This window comes from Triturus cristatus, chromosome 2_2 (genome assembly GCF_964204655.1).
Source record: "Triturus cristatus chromosome 2_2, aTriCri1.1, whole genome shotgun sequence".
In the NCBI taxonomy this organism is placed as follows: domain Eukaryota; kingdom Metazoa; phylum Chordata; class Amphibia; order Caudata; family Salamandridae; genus Triturus; species Triturus cristatus.
The window spans coordinates 670,329,502-670,352,284 of record NC_140582.1 but is presented as its reverse complement, the minus strand read 5'-3'; the positions used below and the strand labels follow the sequence as shown (position 1 = coordinate 670,352,284).

General features: G+C 40.7%; 1 protein-coding gene across 2 annotated transcripts in view; it reads left to right on the top strand.

Annotated features, from left to right (window-relative positions):
* Positions 1 to 22,783, top strand: part of ASB5 (ankyrin repeat and SOCS box containing 5) — a 576,687-nt gene that overhangs the window by 287,062 nt on the left and 266,842 nt on the right. Inside the window, exon 1 of one of the 2 annotated variants that reach the window (XM_085641862.1) lies at positions 3,044 to 3,354. The exons of the other annotated variant lie outside the window; for it this stretch is intronic. Within the exon in view, the coding sequence (XP_085497988.1) occupies positions 3,195 to 3,354 (160 nt within the window). The 5' untranslated portion in view covers positions 3,044 to 3,194. Of the gene's footprint in view, positions 1 to 3,043; positions 3,355 to 22,783 lie in introns of those variants that run through there. 2 annotated transcript variants of the gene reach the window in all.

Here is a 22,783-nt window from a genome sequence, read left to right as displayed (position 1 = left end):
GAGACAATATCGTCAAATTGAAGTGGAAGAATGTTTGTCTCCTCTCAGAAATCTAAACGACTGACATAGAAGCCACAGATCACAGGAACGTTCAGATATTCTCTACCTACCTCTAAATAAGCATTAACAAATCCAACAGGTCTCACACGTTCGACCTGTTGGATTTGGCAATGTTTTTAGTCTATGCTGTTCAGCATCTGCAAAAAGAAATATGTGTACCAAAGTTATGCAACTTCCGCAAAAAAAAAACATGAAAAAAGAGTGCAATTGTGTTTACACACATGTATGTGTCATGAAGCTATGGCGGGCCAGCATGAGGGTGTATGTCCGCAATTACATCACCATGCAGAACAGGCTGTCATCTTGTTGATATTTTATTTACTGTTTCAAGATGGTGGACACCACCTGAAGCAATACACTTTGATAAATGAATGTAAACATGTGCCAAAGGGCTTTTTAAAAACAGAGGCCAGCAGCAAATGCCTGCTGCCAAACTCTCCAAAATTTTTTTTAATCCTTTTATGTTTAAAGGGCCATGCCGAGTGGGGTGGAGGACCAAGGAGGAGCGGGTAGGGGAGCAAGTTGTGGAGAAGTCAGTGCAACCGGTATCGGGAGGGTAGCAACAAAGGATGTTAGGAAATTAAATAAAACAAAAAAGCAGAGAACCCGGGATGCAGAAAGTTTTATATGAGTTAGGAGTGGGTGGGAGTGAGAAACATGGACAACGTGGGGGAGTGAAAAAGAAACAAGCGTTGGTAATGCATCATTTTCACCTATGTAATGAATAAAGAGATGTTTACATCAATCATTGTCTGGGAGAAGAAAAGAGCTCCCTGACAGATAACACGGGAGTGGAGAGGGTATGGCACAGTGACCAGAGCTGCTGACTCTAGAGCTGGGGATCCCGGTTCCAGTCTCTGCAGGGCAGCCGCTAAACATCATGTGATTCTATGCAAATCACTTAATGTCTTCGGTTGATAAATTGTTATATAAATATGCTGCAATAGTAAAAAGCAAAACTTTATGAAAATATAGTTCCACCAGAGCAGATGTTAACAGTATTTCGGTGGCGGGAAACTGATAAGAGAAGCATCAATGTCCAAACAAGGTAGATAAGTAGTAAGTCCACTTTAATCCATGTGTGAGTCAATGGGTAGACATTCCCAGCAGTTCTTCCAATCAGATGTAGATTTCTATACAAACAACGAAAAAGCTTCAAATAATAATGGAGATGTGTATCCGTCATGGAAAAATCAGCCAACACGTGTTTCGTCATTAGGTAAGTAGTACCATCACTTCATCAGGGCTGTAATGAATAGCCACTCACAACTAATGGATGAGAATAAATAATATGGCTGAGCAGCGTTGGAAAACCAGTGTCTAAACGGCATGTGTGTAGTCTAAAAATAAATTGAATCCATGTCGCGGAATCTTTCGTAGCAACAAAGTAGAATAAATTGGAGAGTACTCCCGTACACATGTGAAAAAGGCGTGTCTTGAGCACCGAGTATAATACACATTTATCACCACTTTCTCTATAATCATTGCAGAGCGCCTAATGCTGTGGACCTGGGGGCATATGTATCAAACGATTTTTTAATCGCAAACGCTGCGATTCGCAAAATAACAGCGTTTGCGATTAAAAAATCGGTAATCGGGATGTATGAGGCAAATCCCATCGCAAAATTAAGGAATTGCTAATTTAGCGATTTCTTAATTTTGCGTAAGCATTTAAGAAATCGCAAATTGCGATTTCTTAAATGATATGTAAAAAGCACCCAAGTTGTGCGAATTATCCTTAAGAAATCGCAAATTACCACCAACTTCCAGTTGGTGGTAATTTGCGATTTCCTTTCAAAAAGCACTTTTTTTAATTTTACAAAGTGCCACGTGGCGCTCATACATGCCCTTAGGGCATGTATGTGCGCCATATGCACACACATGCTAATTTCAAGGGTGCATCAGGGTGTCATCATGACACCCTTGCACCTTTGAAATTATTCTCAAATTGCGATTAGCAAATTGCGATTCGCTATTTGAGAATTACTTCCCATTCAGTCCTAAGGGTCTCCTGGCCCATAGGAATGAATGGGCAGATATTCCTTAATTGCGATTTCGCAATTTGCTAATCGCAATTAAGGAATTTTAAGAAATCGCAAAAAGTTTGCAATTTTTTAAATACATCCCGTTTTGCAATTCTCAAATAGCGATTCTTTAAAAATCGCTATTTGAGAATCGCAAATGGTGATGTTGATACATATGCCCCCTGGTTAACACAATTTATAAATGATAAGAGACGCGAACGAGGAACAAGCATTGGTAAATGCAGGAAAATATACTACAGCCAATAGAAATGGAGGAAAGGTAAGTGGCACACACAGAAACCAAAATGCGTAATGTGTATTAAAACCACCAATACAACTAACCATTGACTCTTAAATAAAGCCTAAATCAGGCCTTCAGAAAAGAACTCTCATCAGAATTCTACTGTAGGAAAAACGAGAGGAGAAAAAAAAATATATCACCAATCTTCTTACACCATACTTTTATAATTTTTAAATGTGTGTTTTGTTTGGCATTCTCAAATTTTTTAATAGCATGCCTCAATTACAAAACTGCTTCCCTTCAGTCAAGCGCCAGCTTCACTTCTGCATTTCGCCATAAGTGGCTGTGCAGTGGATGCATGGGGTTATGCAGCAGAACCCTGGCCGCCCGCCAGGTGCGCAGACAACAAACGAGCGTGTTCGAGCAGTTCTCAGAACCGGCCCCCAGCAACGGAAGAATCACTGTTGCCAGTCGAGCTCCCACTTGAACCACTACTTTTCGGAATATATATACGTTGTTGTGGCCGTGGTTACTAAAAGCAGCTCTGAAAGGAAAAGTGTTCTTAATATTTTGTGTTCTGTATTAAAAAAAATACACTCTAGTTTAATTTGAATTGCGGGAGTCGTTAAAAATTCCTCGCGCTGCAGCTGAGTGGATTCTTTTCTCCGATTTAAAAATAGAAAATGTTGGTGCAACGCTACCATCCCCCACCGAGCACACATTGGCTCTGTCGAGCAAGTGTGGCTGAACGGATTTCACAGTTGTGGCCAGTCTGAGTCCCAGGTCCAGCGTGGGAACCACAACTGCGGGAAAGAAATAGGTCAATATCAAATCTCGACAGTTTTAGGACGATCACCTACGACAAGTATATGGATACTTTAGAGGGAGAAAGCGTGCCCACCAGTGCTAGGAGCACTGTGGCGGATCACGGGAGCAATCGTGGCAGAGTCGGGACGAAAAGAGTACTCCCGAGAGTAGAGGAACCCCCCGCTAAGCGGAAAACCAGCTGGGCCATCCTCACCAGCCAAGGTCAGTACATGCCTGCGCTGTGCCCGACAGCATAAGGCCGTGAACAAGTCACAGTGAAGAAATACACATTAACAGCGGTAGAATTTAATGTTCCGATTGTGAGGTATTTAGCTACGAACAGTGCAGTGTTTGTTCAGGCATGTGCATGTCAGGATAAAGCGTGCAACGAATTTTATAAGCAAATGTAAACGTTAAAATAACACATTTGATTGCAAATCGCTATGTGCGTTAAATATCTCCCCCCCCCCTCCCCCTTTGTGGAATTTCGAAAGGTCAAACCTGTCGGAATTTAACGGGAAAAGCATACATCATTTAATTTACCATGCAGATGTTGATTCAATAAGGACCAAAACCCGAATTTTATTCCCCTAAAACTCATGATAGATGTTATTTATCCCACCCACTAATTAAAAAACCTTGCGGCATCTTTATGAGTTGCGATAAAGCACCTCGATTGCGACAAACTCGGAATCGGGACTGGTGTCACTTGATTTTCAGTCTTGTGGTAGGGAGGAGTTAATAAAACAACATTCCAATACACAATGTTAGCATCCCAGCAGGATGCAGTGCTAGATCTTCACTTGAAAACGAGCTCTTTTTCTAAGGACCTCAACAAGCATACTGGGATCTCCCCTCCTAGGCAGAGCGCTCTGTGAATATAAGTCCACAGCTCGGAGTAGACTTGTTGATGAAGCATCCCACACCAAGTGCGTGAGAGTCTGGCGTCCTTCAGTAAGGGAATCCTTTGCTATAGGGAAGATTCCAGTGAGCACACAGATCTGCCTTCAGTGCAATTGTGGTTGAACATCCAAGAATGAAATTCGCAGATATGATGCAAAAAGAGTGCTTTGAAAACATTTTACCTCAAGGAAGGTAGACATTACCTATGTGATATTTGTGTACTGCAAATCTAGCTAAATGAGGTACATCAGGTACATGTGTAAATTCTGTCACCTTTGTCTTCCTAACAATATAAGGATTCACCTTGTATCAGAGTTACCATTTAAGCTCCCATCTTTCGTTTTCAACATTGCTTCTTTCCACGTTTTTCGTTCACATTGTCTACTTCCAAGTCCTTACCTTGCAAGTGAAAATGGGCCTTATTACAAGTCTGGCAGTCCACGAACCACCAGACTCGCGGGGTGGTGGCGGTATTCTGACCGCCCTATTACGACCAGGGTGTGGCGTGGCAGTCTTGAGGCCATAATATGCTTGGCGGGGCTGCTCCAGCCCGCCAAGTATATTACGAGTTTCCTCCCCGCCACACTTTGCGACCACCATGAAAAGTGAGGCGGTGAGGAAACCTTATACCTCTGAGCCATGTGGTGCATGCAGGGAGGCACATGTTGTGGGCAATTGTTGTGCCCCCCTGTGTCAATGCACCCCAGTACCTGCACTGTCTATAGTAAAGGCACCCCAGTGGGAATACCTAAGAACCGCCCACCAGGCAGGAGAAAACATCTAACCTGGCAGGTGGTTCAACCAAGGGTTTGGTGGTGCCGGAGCAGGACGGACCCACTCCCACACCTTCAAACTCATAATAAGGCCGAATAACATGTTCTATTCATGTTGGTTTAGCTCTTCTTGGCCTGTTTTCTGGTATATTGAGTGTTCATAGTCTTTTACGCCAATCTAACTCTCTAAGTACTCATGCTAGATGTCAAGTGTTGTGCATCTGTTTTCTGGAGCGTTTTGTCATTATCCGTAGCACTGCTCCCTAACTTCTAATTTTCCAACATAGTCCATATGCATCCACTTTTCAGCTGTGGACACTTGCCCATTACCCCATAAGGTCAAAATCCTTTTTATAGCCACCAGATGCCTTGTACTTGTCTCGTCTTGAATTGTTGCAAGTTTGTTTTGCCAGAACTCGGAGAAGAACCCAATAACAATCCCTGGGAGATGCACCCATTCTCTCCACATTCCCTCCACCACAAATTTAACTGTGTGCCAATGATAGCATGGTGGCGCTTTGGAATGCAATGCCAATGGTACAGTATCTCATACTGTATCCCGCCTTGGGAGTATCTCTAGTTAATTTAGTTGTTTATTTGCCAAATGTCACCTGTAAGGTAGGTCCCACAGGCACAAGAAAGGATACCCCGCAGAGAAGACACTAAATGAGGAGGTACAGCAGATGCACGTTTTATTCATGTTCCATGTGAAGCACTACAAGTCTGCGTCCAAGTCAAGAATACCATTATCCCGCAGCCCGGGTCTTATATCTCTTTCCCAGCCTCCTGTGCAGGCTCCCCAAGGTTAAATGTTAATAACCCATGCCATGGCATACTAGCAGTTACTACCAGGCATTTTATGGCCACAGTGTGAGTGTGCCACAACAGGTGTCTCGCTTGTGAATAGAAATACTCAATCCGCTTTTCAAAGATAAATACCCAGTAACGTTATGCATGGGAACCAACAGCGACAGCACACAAGGTGGCACTGAGACACCACGCTCATCCAGGCAAGCATCAGGAACCCAAACATTCCATGCAAGACTCTCACACCAACATTTCATGCATCACATTCACACTGGCTGAGCAGATAGGGAGTAAGTAACCAGATAAATACAACACAGGTTACAACAACAAGCTGCACCCAACATCACCCACTGGTTGTCATCTAATTGTATTCTCAGTCCTCTTTCACAAGCCTTCTGGTAGAGCCATCTGTGGTATGTGTGGTTTTCATTTTATAGAAGCATGCTATAACTTGTGTCGTGCTGATTTGTCCTGCCACTCTTTCTCAAGTGGTGCTAGGTTCCTTGTTTCTCCCTGTCTTACTGGTGGTGCAACACAGCCTAAAGTGGAGATAATTAAAGTGGAGATAATTAAAACACTTCAGAGAGCCTAAAAATCTATTTAACACCGATGAAGGACTTGATCATTTCATTGTGGGATGTATTGCTCAGTTTGAGGCATCCACATTCTTTCTAAGAAAACATTTCAGCCCTAACCATGGAGTCAAATACGGAATACCTAATAGGGTATGAATATAGAAGTTGTGAGCCCCATTTCCTTGCCTATCAAGTGTCATACCCTCAGTGTTGCAGAGACCAGTGAAAAGACAGGTAATGTATCCCAACATTGTTCTTTTTCTTTTCTTTGTCTTCCTTCAGCCACTCTGTCAGTTATCTGATGTCGCCTGATAGTATTAGAACAGTGTTTTCCAACTGTGGGTCGCACAATACTATTTTTGGTGGGTTGTGAAAGTCCAACCAATAACTAAAGATGCCTTTAAATTCTATATTTATCTTGTCACATTTGCTGGCCTTAAATGACATAGGTAAAATGTCAGACTACGCCTTCTGACAAATTACTGCATATGTTTTTTTTTAACATGGGAATTGGTGTTTACAAACTCTTCTCACATTACAGTCAGAGAAAGAAAATAAGTGAATTATGTTACAGTCTTGCTTGGGTACAGAGAGTGTGAAAAACAGTAAAATGTCCTTTTTATGTAACATACAACAACATGTAAGTGCCTGTAAATGAACTAAACACACTTGGCAGTTCAGAAAGCAAATATGAAGCACTTTTTTTGTAATTCTGAAGTGTGATGGAAACAAAGATTTTAATACGATCAGAATATATGAAAACACTTATTCTTGGTGATGATGCGCAAATGATCAATATTCACTGAAACCAGATTTCCACACATTATCATCATCCTGATGTAGTTGTGACAAATACTTTGTACGTTATGTATGTCCTCCTTAAATCAATTAAACACATAAAGAATTTGAGACCTTTGTGCTATTTTTAGTGCGATCCTACACATTTAAGTGCAATGAATTTTAATTTAATGGTCTTCTTTAGAACTGCTGATATACCCAGTTGTGGATCATGTGCTTAGCATACTTGAATGGCGTGTTTATCTCTAGCCAATGTATTCAGCCCGAGGTTCACTTAATACCACAGATTTGGAGAAACTTTGATTGGCAATTTCAACTGTGAACATAGTAACTTTAAATTAATCCCCTCCTAAAGCAAGCCCCTTTATCATGTCGTTGTTAATGATGAAGTGTGCTAACGGTTCTAAGGTAAGTGCCAATGTTAACAATGGGGCCGATTCACAGAACTAATCTGAGATAAAATCCTAAACTTACTACTTTTGGTATTCACAGAAGGCATTTAGTAGTAGTAAAGTTAGGACTCCTAACTTTACTACAACTAAATGCCTTTTGTGAATAAAGAAAGTCGTAAAGTTAGGATTTTGTCTCAGTTTAGTAGTAGTAAAGTTAGGAGTCCTAACTTTACTGCTACTAAATGTCTTCTGTGAATACCAAAAGTAGTAAGTTTAGGATTTTATCTCAGATTAGTTCTGTGAATCGCCCCCCAGGAGAGTAGGCATCCATGGCTGCTGCCTCTCTTTATGTCTGCCTTTCCGGATAGGAGTAAACTTGTTTGGATTTGTGCCATGGGGATTGATAAATGGTTAGTACACATCTTACGAACCACTCTTGAGACCCATCAGCCTCAGCCTGTCCACCACAAAGGCCCAGACTACCCTGGAAAATTGAAATCCAGTGATAAATTAGCAACCTTCTTGACCTGCATTTTGACAACATCCATCAGAAGAACAATTATTTTGTGTTGTCACTTGCTCTTCAGTTTTAATTAAAGCCCGATTGGTCTGTCTGTTTAATGGAGCATTAGCTGGCCTGCATGTGAAAGTCTTTGTAAAAATATCTTTCAATATAAATTGATGAGCAAGATGGGCCGATATGAAGAGTACAAGGTTTGGCTCATTATTGGAATTGAGAACCAACAAGATTGTATCATTGATGGTGTTGCAGCAAGTGACGTACTCATACATCCTAACCAACACCAAGAGGACTCCCTTACATTCACTCTTTAGTTAAGAACATGCACAGAACTGATCTACATTTTCCTATCACTGGATAGTCTCTATGTTTGGTTTCCCCTGCTTCTAGCACCACCTTGAGTCTGGAGACAAGTGAGTCTCTCATTTTCTGTAGCCAAATTCAGTAAAAAAGTATGTGCAGAAAGTTACCTTAAGGACATCACACCCCACATATTTCCACAAATTCCCCTTCTCGTTTGTTGCCAAGTCTCATTTCTTCTGTGTGTTATTTTACGTACTGTCAATGGATCTTTGAGTGGCGCGTCATTTAACCTTCAGTTGTTGCATTTCTGTTTCATCTTCCCTGACACCCACAGTAATGCACAAGTGAGGGGAGGCATGGTCATAACTTTTTTTCAGCCGCTTGAAACTTTATGAGCATTCTTTTGTTTACTAAATTATACTTGAAATTGAAGCTACTGATAAGAACAGTGAAACAAGCTTTGAGGATTGAGGGTTCTGGCTTACAATTAGTGTGGTGTTTGTAAAAAAGTGTATATTCATTTATAGATGAAACATTAACAAAACTGGGTACAACATAAATTGATTTGGGTTATTCTGAATGATCTGTACTTTAAAATATGGTGTATGATTATGTAGTTTATATATGGTTATGAGATTTGAAATTGTAACAATTATCTTGTAGAAAAGATTTAGTATGTGCATCAGTTTGATTAGCTTGTATTTTAGGCGAATTTAAACTGATCTTTTATGTTGGATTCATTGAAATAATTTGTTAATAACTATGTATATTGTATTGTTTTGTTTGTATATTGTTATGATTTAAATTAATCAAAGCAATGAAAACAATCTTTGTGACTATTTACATTTGTTTTTATTGAGTTTTTTTAAAATTCAGTTTCATGTATAACATAAATTAACAGGTATATGCATTCAAACATTCTTTTATGTTGTGCTAGATATCTGTTTCATTTTCTTCACTGTTGTTGTTCACGCACACATCCCAAACCAACAATAAACCATTCTCAACTAAACATTACAGATTTGATCATCAACCCTATACTCCACATGTAGTATTGTAGAGAGGGCGAGGAATCCTTGTATGATGTAATATCGAGATAAATAATATCAGCATACAAACATTTCATAAAAAAATTGAGAGAACACAAATATCTTCATCCTATACATAAAATATATAAAAACACAAATATCAAACACGAAAATATAGCCTTAAACAATATCTAAGTTACCTAAATATTGAACATAAAAATAAAGAAATACTAAACATTGTCAAAACATTACTAAAATCACAAAATCAAAAATATTGTGAAATAAAATATCTCTAAAAATCATTCAGAATATATATTTATACATAATTCTTTAAAACTAAATATATAAATAAATTACACAAAGGATGATTAAACAAGCATAAATAGCATTTAACATATAAGGCATAAAAATAATGAAAAATTCAAATTGCTTACTTATCAACCAATGAAATTAAGCTTTCCCAATTGAAAAAAGGTATAACAAGGAAACAAAAAAGTCAGAAGAATCCACAACTGCTGGAAAGTGTCACTCTGCCCAACTGAAGCCACAGCCTAAAAGGTTGCAATGCATGCAATAAATGAAATTAAATATGTACAATTTTGTAAAACAAATTACAAATATATGTGAAAAAATAACAAAAAAGAAAATATTTAAAAATACTTCCCACCCTATTTCGTTACTACATGTACAACCCGATTCTACAATATGCACCAAAAAAATAATACAAATGACAATATATTAAATAAAACAATTATACTACCAAGTATGTATAAAATTATTTTAAAAAAACATCATATACAACATTATATACAATGATATTTAGAAAATGTATATTAACTGCAATGATATAAACATTTTATGAAAATATTGTATCTTTACTTGAGATAAATTATCCCACAATATAAATGACATCACAATATTACAAAAGCAATATTGAACACTGGCAGTATTTTAGACAAGATATCAAGGTAGAACACTAGAACACCTGGGGATCAGCAATGTAGGTGTTAACCACAATTTCTTCCTATCTGCGGGTTTTTGTGCAGTTGCCATAGAGCTTTTTTTTCTCTTTCCATTGTAATGCCTGATTCTCAGCACTGGTCCATTACACCATTGCACAACTGTGTTATACGACCTACTGGGTCGGAGGACTTTCAATACCATTGTTATGGCTGTCCCTGCTAAAAGCAAAAAAAAACAGCCAAGAACTTTGTCCCAGCTATTAAAACACCCTTAAGGATGATGAACAGTCCCAATATGCAACATTTTTCAAAACTGCAATGGACTTAATTCTTTCTGGCTTGTGTGCCACCGAGCAGAGATCTCTGTTTCACTGTGTATCTTTGAGTCTCACGTCCTCTAGCCAGGATTTGAACCCAATTTAAGTTAAGGACCCCTGCTTTAAGCAAAGGGCCTGTATAACAAACCAAGTTTACCTGCAAATCTTCTCTCAAGTATTTGTTGTTCATTGTCATGCGCATATGAACGCCATTGACAATTGTGACCCTTGCTTTGTCCCATTTAAACTTATGCTTTACCCTTTTCAATCCTTTGTATATGCATCTACAATATACTGAAAACATCTACCCATCAAAATGCACATACCTGCAGGCAGCCACTGAGGGAACTTTCGGGATCTGCAGCAGGTGTGTTTCCTGGAGGTAACATATGCCATTTTTAACCTGGGGTAACTCATTCAATATAGCAAACCATTTGCCAGCTTATTTAGGCCTTACGCGTTATATGTTGTCTCATTAATTGTGCGTGGAAGAGTGGAGGTCATGCTTGACAGCCACCTCTCTCTGTGACTTCTTTATCTCCCCTTTCCTCTGTGTTGCTCTGTGTCTCTCAAAAAGTAAAAAATGTACCTTTGGGTTTTGGGATAGAACTCCCACTCTTTTCCCCATTGATCCCCCATTTCCAACTCCGGAACCAAGCTTACTTGAGTCAACAACCCCCATTCTCCAAAGAACATAACCCCAAACCTTGTTAGGTAAAAGCTCTAGCAACTGATATCAAGATAATGACAGCTCTGTCATGAGCCCTTCCACAGAGGTCTGTGCAATTGAGTAATCCTGGAGCTCTGCCACTCGGCCCACCACACAGGTGTAAAAGGCTTACTTGAGGAGACTGCCAGACAGTGCCTGGTGACAGTCACTGCAGCAACTAAGGTATGTCACAATGCCTTGTTGCATGCTGCCTGGCTGAGGCCACCCTGTGGGTGCTGCCCTATGGTCATCCTACTTGCATAAGTGGTCACTGGCTGAGAAATGCATGGTAACCACAACCACAGCTGCCCGGGGTGATGCTCTCTGGGAATTTGTGACACATGTCAGGTGCCTTCCCAATTCTTCAGTGTCTATATGTATGGTACGCAGCGAGAGATGAAGGATTGGTATAGGTGATATGCATCAGGAGTGTTGAGATATATTGCATAGGCGTCCATAGAGGAAGAGGTTGGACCTCATAGTTCCGCTGGAGACATGTCTTGTTCTGCGATGATCTGAGTGATTAGACTGCTACTATACTACAGACCAATCGCGGCTGGCATGACTCGCGGGTTGGTGGGCAGGCGGTCAGGGGGATCACAAGGGGGGGTTGCCCGGGGAGGTTAATTAAAAAAATATATAAACTGACCTTCCTGGGTCCCGTGCCGTCTTAACTCCTGGCCGGGTCCCGTGGAACAGGAAGCAGGCAGCCTCCCTCCCCTCCCATAAGCCATTTACAACGCTGCAATGGCAGCATTGTGATTGGTCGGGACGGCGCCCAGCCAGGTGCCTATGGGGAGGCCATTTTCTCATGGAGAAAAGGGAGAGTGCGCATTACTGGTTAACACTCAGGGCTGACAGCATTGGGCAAGCCACTCCTCTCCTGGTCTCGAGCTGACCTGCCCACCCGCCCCCAGCCAAGCACTTCTGCTTTCTCGCAGTGCGAGAAGCAGAAATGTAAAATGGTAGTTTTACCATTTTATGTTTCTGCTTCTTGCACTGTGTGAAAGCAGTGGGGTGACGCTCCTCTGTCCTAATGGAGGAGCCGCCCCTGCTACTGAACATCAATAACAGCAGCCATGTGGTATGAAAAGTGAGCATCCAACTAGCTGTAAGAATAACTTTCTCAGATTAGCAAGTAAGGCAAATCATTCACCAGAAAAAGAATATTTTTCACTGAAACTGAATCAAAGTGTATATTGAGGGACACAACTCAGCTGGGCCCATGCTTGGATTTTATTGTTTCTGATGGGCGTTAACGAGTTTACACAGGACTACCAATGACTTCTTGGTGATCAACAGTTACCAACTAGAAAAGGGGCAGGCTATCGTGTAGTGTTTGGCATGCTTGTTAGTCGAGGATTTTCTCCGCAAACTACCTTTCTTGCTGATTGTAAGTCTCATTGTTTTACTTTATAATGTAAAAAATCCTTAAGTTCTCATGTATTGAAACCATTATTATGTAATACACTCTGTAACCAATTTGGGTCTTCTTCATGGTATATAATACTGCAAATAAATAAATAAAGTAGGATGTGTTCATAACTTTCTATTAGAAGTGAGCGTGTCTCACCTCACCAATCTTTATAGTGGTGCTCCACTATTTACCAATACTTTCCTCCATCCAGGATTTGGGGCATGTCCTGAGCCTTACCCAACCGCTTCCATGCTCAACTAACGCATAAATTATATTGTGTGCCATGAACTAGTTGATGCCAGTGTCTTTAAGCTTCAAAGGTACGATGTGAACAGGGCCGGACTGTGTACCGGGCTTTCCTTAATAAATAATGCAAAACAAATGTTTAAGAAAGTAGGCTTTAAAGCTATTTGTTTTGCATTGTCCATTTAGAAGAAATGGCAGCTCCCAAGCAACAAAATCAGCCCCCTCAGCAGTGAACCTGGACCCCATCCTGACACCCCAGCAAAAAACGCCCGGTAGCCCGTCTGGCGCTGCATGTGGCAGCTGTTTGTCACTGCATTCATTCTTCTTCTGCTTAGTTTTCATCATTATCCTCCATCGCTCTGCTCTGCTGGAGTCACTTTCTATCCTTTCATTCTTTTCTCCTAATGACCATCTTGTCATTCTCAGTCTCTGCTTTTTCTTCGAGCTGGACCTTCTTTCCATCTGAATATTTTCCCCTTACATTCTTTGCTCTCTTTTCTCAAAAATAGACCTAAGATTGCACATGCTTTTGCCAAGGGATTGGCTAAAAAACGTTTCTTTGGTATCTGCAGGATTGAGGAATAGGTGCCTATATCTTTCTTTTTCTTCAGAGAAGTGAACTCTTGCTATAATATATGTTGGAAAGTTATTCTGTGGGCCCACTGATGTGTCCTTATGTACCTGCTCTAGTTTAACAGGCCCCTTGTCTGAACTCTCAGCCCCCAGAAGGTCTTGTACATTTTTCTTGATGTTGGTCCCCTGGGGATACATCTGATGCACACCTTGTTCCTTGGAGATCAATTTTTAAGCCCTCTTGTTTCTCTTTTGGAATTATATGCTGTTCTTATATGAGCTGTTCTTCTAATGGGAGCTATTTTTGATCCTGTGTCCTTTCATCTGTTGTTTTCATCATTTGTTCAACACACTCTTCTAACCCAGGCACATCTCTGTGGATCCTGGGAAGACATTTTCGAGGTTCCCCTATGCTGGCTTAGTTTCTTCCTTGATGTCTTGGAAAACGTTCCTATTAAGAGTATGTTTTCTCCCTCATGTCAGCTAAGTTACTCTCATTGCTCTTTATAAGATGCTGGAGAAGAAGTATGTGTAAAAACGTATTTGTTGTGTTTCCCTTGCTGCAGCATCATTTTAATGGAGGTGTCCTCTATAGTTTTATTCCCTGCCACGGTGCTTGAGATCCTTAAATGAATGTATAGTTTAGCTCCGTTTGGAGTCCCGGGTCTCATTCTTTAGTGTCAGAAAGTTCTAACGTATACTCTGGATCCAACAGAAACAATGCAGTCTTCCATCTCTCACCACGTCCATCAATGACTTCATACAAGAATAACAAGAGGACCAGCATGTAACAGGGTGCATAAGAAGGATGGAGTTGATAGAGTGGCCTGGGAAGATGGTCCTCAATACTCACTACAGTTAGATCCCATGACGCCGGTGGATGCACACGCCGTAATGAGAGGGTAGGATCTGCAAGTGGCAGTTGGTGATGTGTCAGCTCCCAACGTTGGTATGGTGAAATGGAAAGCAAGGAAAGGGTGCAGGTCTTTGAGTGTGCTTTGGGAGGATGGTTTAGCTGGCGCTGAGGAAAGGCAATGGGAATAGCTGCAGATTGTCAGCCTGCAGGGTAGCAGGTCGCCATTTACTGCCATTACACACATTTGAGGGTCGAGGGAGGTTAGAGGCAAGCTTTAAACTGGACGAGGCTTCCAGAAAATCAGAATCTATCAGTACCAATGGAAGACCACTAAAACAAAAGAGCAAGTGGCTTGAATTCCAACTGCCAGTGGTGATTCAGGACAGCCTCTAAAGAGGTGGGCTTACCCTTTCCAAGACCTATATAAAGCACTCAGATAGGCCACAAGGGAAAGATGCCTCTTGGTGGGAGAAAAGGTAATTGATACTCAGCCTTTTTGCTTCACAGGAAAGTGGAGAATAAACTTAAGAGGATGGGGATGAGAGAAGCAGAAGGGACATATGCTACTTTGTGGGAGGAAGAATACCTGATACCCTGCTTTTCTACTTCACAGGATACTTCAGCCTATCAGGGCAAGTGATTTCCTGGGAAGTAAAGGGGACAATGGAACTCTCATTGACTGGCGGAAAGGCCTTAAGGGGCACACTATCACACCTGGGAGTAACGATGAGAAAGATTAAATGAGACCCGAGTGAAGAATTGGCAGATGGTAGGACTAATGGACGTGAATTAATATTCCCATAGCAAAGTGATGTACAATTTCAGTCCTAGAAAATAATAAAGTTCTCTGTGGCAACCTTTACCGGACCTTCAGTGCTTTTGATGAGAGGAGTTTCGCAAGTGGTGTTAGAAGTGGGATTAAATGCACCAGCATACATTGGAGATTTTGATTCAGCAACTAGAAGAAGACCAACAACAGTTCACTCAAGCACTACTAGCACGCCAACAATAGGCTCAAGTAGATTATAGAAAGGCTGTCGGGTTTTAGGTTTAAACCTATATTAACTAATAAAACCCCACCAAAAGGAAAATAGCCATCACCATTGTAAACATATAAACACTGAAAAAACACCTTTGCAACCACAAACTAAGTACCGTTCAAATAAAGGAAAACATGAGTTAAAGAGTAATTTGTATTGCTACCTGAAGGGGCCAATGCAATGTAACTTTGTTATACAAGGCAGCAGCAAGAAAGACTGGGCTAACATTATACTGCTTGAGTTTTGTTGTTTAGGGATGTCACTAAAATATTGTCTCTTCTTCCTACTGCTTTTTTCAGTGTTGTGGACTTTGGTGTAAAGATGCAGTGTTTAGTAGCATGTTTTAGGTCTTATTTAGTTATTTAATACACTGTAGAGAATCAGGAAATATCAAACTCATATTTGATATTTTGGCTACATTTGATGTCACGAATAGGTAAAATGGCTGGTTTCATAATAATCTTTCCCAATATGTACCTTCACATTTACCCACAGACAGAGAATGGGTGAAATCTTTGATACATTTAGCCCCCTTTTTCTAGCGAGTCAGAAATGGTTGTAGGTGAATTGCCAAACACCCCAGGCTTTAAAATTCAATGCAAGGTGTAGTGGCAGGCATATGTGAAAAGAATGTTGTCACCAAGCATCTGAGAATGTGGTGAATACATGACACTATACGTTTGGTAAACATGGAACGCAGTGTCACTTGAAATGCTGCTGCAAAAAGTTCCTGCCAATTTCAATAAAGATTGGAGTGATATTGTTTGTATTTGCAGTAATTCAGCTACATATATGAAAAAAAGTTGTATGATGACCTGTCAAAATCGATACCTCAGCTGAAGTGCTTCCCTGTAAGAGATCCTAGTCACTTGCAAGATGGTTTGCTGAAAGCATCTTTACAATCTTCACAGTTAATGAAGAATGCTATTGACATTGTGGTCCATTCTGGTGCACTGTTTCATTATGCCCTGGAACTAAAATGCAAATATTTTTCGCTTTGTGTGGCATCAAAGAAAGAGTCATCCTAACTGTGTCATTTAGCCGGTGATTCTCAGTCCTAGAGACTGTGAATGCTATATTATTATCCATATGGCGACCGTTTACAGAATGTTTGCTTCATGATGATGCCAAAGGCAAGAAATGTGATGATCTTTGGTCACATATTGATAGTGATGTGAAAAAAGTACAGTCTACTGCATGCTTAGGTTTTTACAGGAAAACATTACTGCTGTAGTGGACATAATCAAAATACTAGAGCCTGAAAACACTCTTGTCTACCAAGTGTTCAGCGTAATTGGTGTAGATGTGAAACATCTCCTTGAAAGTAGGCTGGCCAATACTTTTAGTGACTTTGACACTGCAACATACTCCATGTTAGAATTCTTGCCACTTGGTAAGCAAAGAAATGTTGAGGAGCAATTCAGGAAATGTTGGTTTACAGTGCATGGGAAATGGCTTGCAATGATGCAGAGAAATGTCTCTTTACCAACCATGGCATTTGAAGTTAATAAAGCCTCACGGAGGTACACTGCACAAGTTCTAGATCCCTTCGGAATTTTCTCCAGACTTCGAAAAGTACTGCTTTTTTTTTACCGCTTCAATAACTGAGGGCATATGTGCCCAATTCAAGGAATATGTTGCAGAACATGTCCTAGAGAATTACGATCTTCAAGTGCACCAGTATTGGCATGGAAAGCTATGTCATTGGCCAGAGTTAGAAAATTGTGCACTGGATGTTTTGTTGTTGCCCGTCTCAAGTGGCAATGTTGAGAGGGTCTTTCCACAGATAAACGTTTACATTGGAAGGAAAGAGCAAGCACGCATGTCCAAAGACTCACTAAAGAAATATTGTTTGGTGTACTACAATAAGTTTGATTTGTAAAAATGTATTTGGACCTCATATACCCTTTACACATGCTGTCTATACACATGCCCTATCAGTGCAGAAAGCAAGCAATAATTAAAAGCAAAACGTTGCATAAGCACCATAATAACACTGTTTCAGTTGTTTTTAATGGTGCGAAAATGTGTAACAACTGATAACCACAGTTTTTTTAAGGTATTGAAAAAACAGAAAAAAAACCACCAGAATTTACCAAAAATAGAAACTGAAAACAGGAAAGCCTAGTTATAGAGGTGCTTGTACCTCTACCCTTTCACTCCACAGTGCTTCAGTTGGCCCATAGTTATCTGACCGGAGGTCATCGGTGGCCGGAAAAGATTCTGAGCCTTACAAAGGTTCTTTTGGACAGGTATCCACTCTGAAATCGCTCAATATTGTAAAAAGTGTCCAGTCTCTTAGCTGAAGAATCATTGAAACCTTGAAAATGTACCAAAAGAGTCATTACATCCACTGCCAGTGATCAGTGGATTGGAATGAACTTGGTTGGTTTAATCAAATCATCTGGAATATTCTGATAATGGTGGATTATGCTACAAGGTGCACAGAGGATTTTATTTAGAAGAACTACAACTGCACACCTCTGTGACATCCTTATATCATCCTTAGCCTGAGTGGGGTTGTCAGAGAGTAATACAGATTAGGTTACCACTGTTTTTCCTCCTTGATGACACATCTGCCCAGTACAACATATTAAACACATTAAAACCCCCATATATCATATGCAGTGAGAAGGTTTTGGTAGAGACTATAACAAGACCATTAAATAGGTGTTGTGTAAGGTCATCAGCCGCGACGGCAAAGCCTGGGACAAATTATTACCTCTTGAAATGTTAATGCTAAAATGCATCCTTTAGGCAGGGTGTGGGGGTGTGGCTTGATACCACTCTTTCAATGGAATCCCAATCGAGAAAACTTTTGGCCAATTGTTACGACCTTCAGAGAATGCTTAGGAAAATTGTAGGTTTGCTCCCCCAACTTTCTAGAAGGCTCAATGTCCAGGATTGGTCCTAATGTGACTGCACTATGGCAGCTCTCTGTATCTGAGTGCACATCGATACGTAATTAAGAGGCCTCAAGTTATACAAAATGCAGCGGTATGCCCCCTTTTAAACGTTCCTAGATATAAACCTTTCCAGAATGCCTTGGAAATGCTTTACTGACTCCTAGTCAATCAACACAGGAAGTTTAAGGCTCTGTGTTTTGTCACATACAGCATTCCACCCTAAAGTCCTGCCTCTATAGCAAACCATTTTGCAGACTTACACACCAGGAAGGGCTCTGAGATCACAAATGTGCAACTCATGAGGGTTCCAAAAGTTTGCTGGAAGTGATACAGAGGGCCTTCTTTTGCCTATCTTGCACCTAAACTATGGAACTCCTTGCTGAGTAGGCTGCATCTGATGAATAATGAATATACCTTCAAGAAGTCCCTAAAAACCTGGCTGTTTGGAAATTAGTCTGTTCTTTTGGCCAGTAATCACTAAGTAGCGCTTGTTGTCAGCAAGTGTGAGCTGAATGCTAGCGCTGGGATGCTTGCGGGTAGCCATGCGCTTTACAAATCCAATAGAAATTAATAGACTAGAAAAGGCCCCTACTGATTTAAGCCCTTCTCTTCAGCCTGCTCTTGGGTCGACAACCAAAGACATTACTGGATATGGCTGAAGAAGAATAGGAGGATGAAGAGAAGAAAAGTACAACTCTAGTCCAGTATGTTCTATCCTTACAGGAATGTTTGGAGAATATGTTCCCAGTAAAAACTCTCAGTAGCAGACAAGTACTAGTGGATTAATCTCCCATCATTGCAGAGTAGAAACGAAACTTATTTGACCTAATAGAAACAAGAGATTTCTTTTCCCGCCTTCTGGGAAAAACCACCACGATAGAACATACAATTGAGACAACTGAGCACGCTAGAGTTTGAATAAGACCTTACTGAATTACTTAACCTAGGAGGAATGTTGTGCAACAGGAAGTGGAAACTATGCTAAAACTGAAGTTCATTTAACCTTCATACAGTGACTGGTCCTCCCCAATTGTTCTGGTCCCCACACATGATCCAAGTATTCACTTCTATTCTAACTTTCCACAAGGTAACAGTTTATCTTCTTTTGCGGCTTACCCCATTCCTCGAATGGATGAGTTCATTGAGAAGTTAGAAAAAGCCACATGTATTAGTGCGCTTGACCACACTAAGGGATACTGGCAGGTTACCCTATGACAATGCATACCAAACTTTTAGAACCACAATCTAACTTTTAGAAATTTCATGACCAACCTAGCCGTTAATGGACATGAAGAGGGTGATTTTTTTAACGCAACTAAAGCATTGTGTAGTACAGCACTGTTATTTACAGACAGCACATTTTTCATTGAAGTAGTGACTACATTTGCACAGACATACCGTTTTACTGATAAAGTTATATTGCAAACAAATGATGTGTGTAAATCAGGTTTCAATTAATATTCATCATTTGTGCATCACTAAGAAATTGTCTTGATCCTATTAAAATCATTGTTTCCATCACACTTCAGAATCATAAAAAAGTGCTTCATTTTTGCTTTCCTAACTGCAGAAAGTGTAAAGTTCATTTACAGGCATTTACATTTTGCATTACAAGAATATGACATCCTATAGCCTTTTCTTTCACACTCGTTGTACCCCAGCAAGATTGTCACATACTTCACTCTACTTTTCTTTCTGGATTGGAGTTCATATACACCACTCCCCAGTTTAAAAAACATAAGCAGCAATTTGTTATAAGACATAGCCTGGCATTTGACCTCCATCTTTGAAGAGCATCAGTTAGACAAGATATATACAGAATTAAAGGCATTTTTATTTATTGCTTGAACTTTCATGCAACACCAAAAGTCGGCTCCTGATCCACAGTCTGGGAAACACTGCCCTAAGAGCAAGAGACTGCCACAAAAAAGCATTTTGTACTCTAAAGGGAATGTATCAATTCAGGATTCTTCATTTTGGATTGCTTGGGACACCGTTCAGAGACTGATTATACTGATTGATACTAATTTGGACCTTCTTCAGTCTTGTTCATTCGCTTACTTGGTTGATATTTTGATCAATAATACCACTGTGGAGACATAATCAACATCTGGGGACTTTCTTGAAAGTCATAAAGGAAGTTGGGCCCATGGTGAATCCTTCAAAATCTACACTAACATCAAAAGAGGTCAATCTTGCAGAGTTTTTTTTATATAGCGTGAACTTGACCCGAATCCAATGAAGTATCAGAGCGCTTTACATAGCACCAGTTACGTTACATGAGGACACACATTAATTTTTTTTTTTGTTAGGCACAGGGAGATTAAGTGATTTGCCCAGAATCACAGGATGTTTAGCGTCATTACCATAAACAAGAATGCATGGGTATTCTTAGGTTTAGTTTAAGTTGGATATTACCAAAGATTTATTCCCTGATTTGCTGATGTAGCTGCTCCTCTCATGTCCTCATTAAAAAATGTCTTTTAGACTTTACAAATGGCTCTTATATTTGAACCAGTTTTGCATTTTCCACATTTTAATCAGACTTTTTTTCCTTCATACTGATTCATCAGAAGTGGGCTAGGCTGCAGTAGTGTCATCCAATCATTTCTAATAACTGGAACCACTCTAATGCAAACTGGCCTACGCCACTCTGGACAAACAGTTCTTGACTCTGAAATGATCTATTGAGTCTCTCGGATACTACCTAATTGGGAGACATTTTCAGTCAATACTGACCACGCCCCACTATCCTGGTTGACTCAAAAAAAGACAGAAATCACCAGGCTCTTCACTGGTTCTTTCATTTTTCTGTTGCAGCCTTACTAGATTGGGACTCTTGGAATATGTGGAAGTTGAGGCGGAGACCTAAATGCTAACCTACCAATTCTCCATGTTGTGGGAACTACACTGACCAGGAAATAGCTACACTGGGCTGTGGAACTTCACCAGAAGAGAGTATAATGGAGACACACACACACACACACAGTAGCTTTCAGGGTGTTCGGTATGGGCATGGGTAATGTCTCAGGAGTGCTTTTAGTGGTCCTAGAGAGTATTCAGTTTCCCTAGCCACGGATCGGTAGCTATGCGGAGGCTGAAGTGTTAATAAGTGTTGGTGATAGTAAGTTAAGTCTGCACAATTTTAACTGTGATGCACATAAACAACAATGTTTGTATATAGAAATGTGAAAAGAGTGTAGGGTCTGACAAAAGGGCAGAATCATTTTAGGATTTACTCTTACCCAATACTCCATGGGGCTAATCTTTGATGAAACACTAAATGTACCAGGAATTCCACTATGGGAGCATTGACGGTAACTGGCAGCGTCTGACCAACGAGGTAGTAAGTGCCTCATAGAGAAGCACATTAGACAGGAGGCAACAGAATCACAGAACTGGAAGATGAACAGAGATCGAAGAAAGGAGAAAACATCAACCTGTAGGGCTGTTGAATGGTGAACAAGAATTATTGGCAACAGGAAAGTAGAAAGGTGTTTGTATCTTCTTGTTGCCTTAATTTAAACTGTGTTAATATGCCTTCTGGTTGTCTGTTCCTTGTTCAATCATTGAAAACCCTTTCTGTTTGTGTGTAGGATGGTCCACCTCTGCATTTAACGCCCCACCTGCCATAGACCATTGCTTCCTATCTTCTACCTACTCATCTCTGTCCCCCGTTCTTCTGATTCTGGTACTAATCCTGATATCCCAGTTGAAATGCACAAGAATCGGATTCCATGTAGCCTGTGGATGCATCTGCAATGATGAGATGGCAGGACCTGCCAGCGATGTGTGGGGCTGTATCAGTTCCCGCTGTCTATGTGGGGACATGGAAAAGGAACCGACCTCCAGGCATGTCTTTGGGGTGGGCTGGGGAAAGGCAACAAGGGCCGTTGCAGATTCTTGGCTCACATTTTAGCAGGCTGGTGCTCACTTCCTGTTAGAACTGGGGTTTCTGGCTGTCAGAGTATGCACCCTGTACAAGCAGGATCCACCACTCTAGTCACGGTAAGCTAGATAAGAGATAACCTGCGCTCTCACTATAGTAGCTTGTTACAGAGCAGTCAAGCTTATCTAAAGAGGCAATGTGTAAAGTATTTGTGAAAAGAATACACACAAGGGGTCTGGAGGAGATTTAAGGACCTGTGTGGGCAACCTCCCCACTCGAAATAAAGAACACAAAAAGTCCACGGGTCCAGGGTAGAAGTCTGAAGTGCAAGTGGATTTCGTCAACCATGTGCTCGAGGGGGATCCCTTTTATGGACGGTTCCCTTCACACACCAGTGGTGTCATGCTTCATCATGGGGGTGCCTCCTCACGTAAAGAACCTGGTCTCTAGGCGGGCTACAACCCCCTTGCTGCGACGGAGGAGCACAGGGATGTTTTATGTTGGGAAGGAGGGTTAGTCTAAACCCTATGAGACTGTGGTGTGATCAGTGTGAAGTGCAGGTGAAAGTAGTTAAAACTAGCTACAAGGTTAGCTATGTGGCAAACTTTAATCAGCTACCTTGTGACAGGATTGAAAA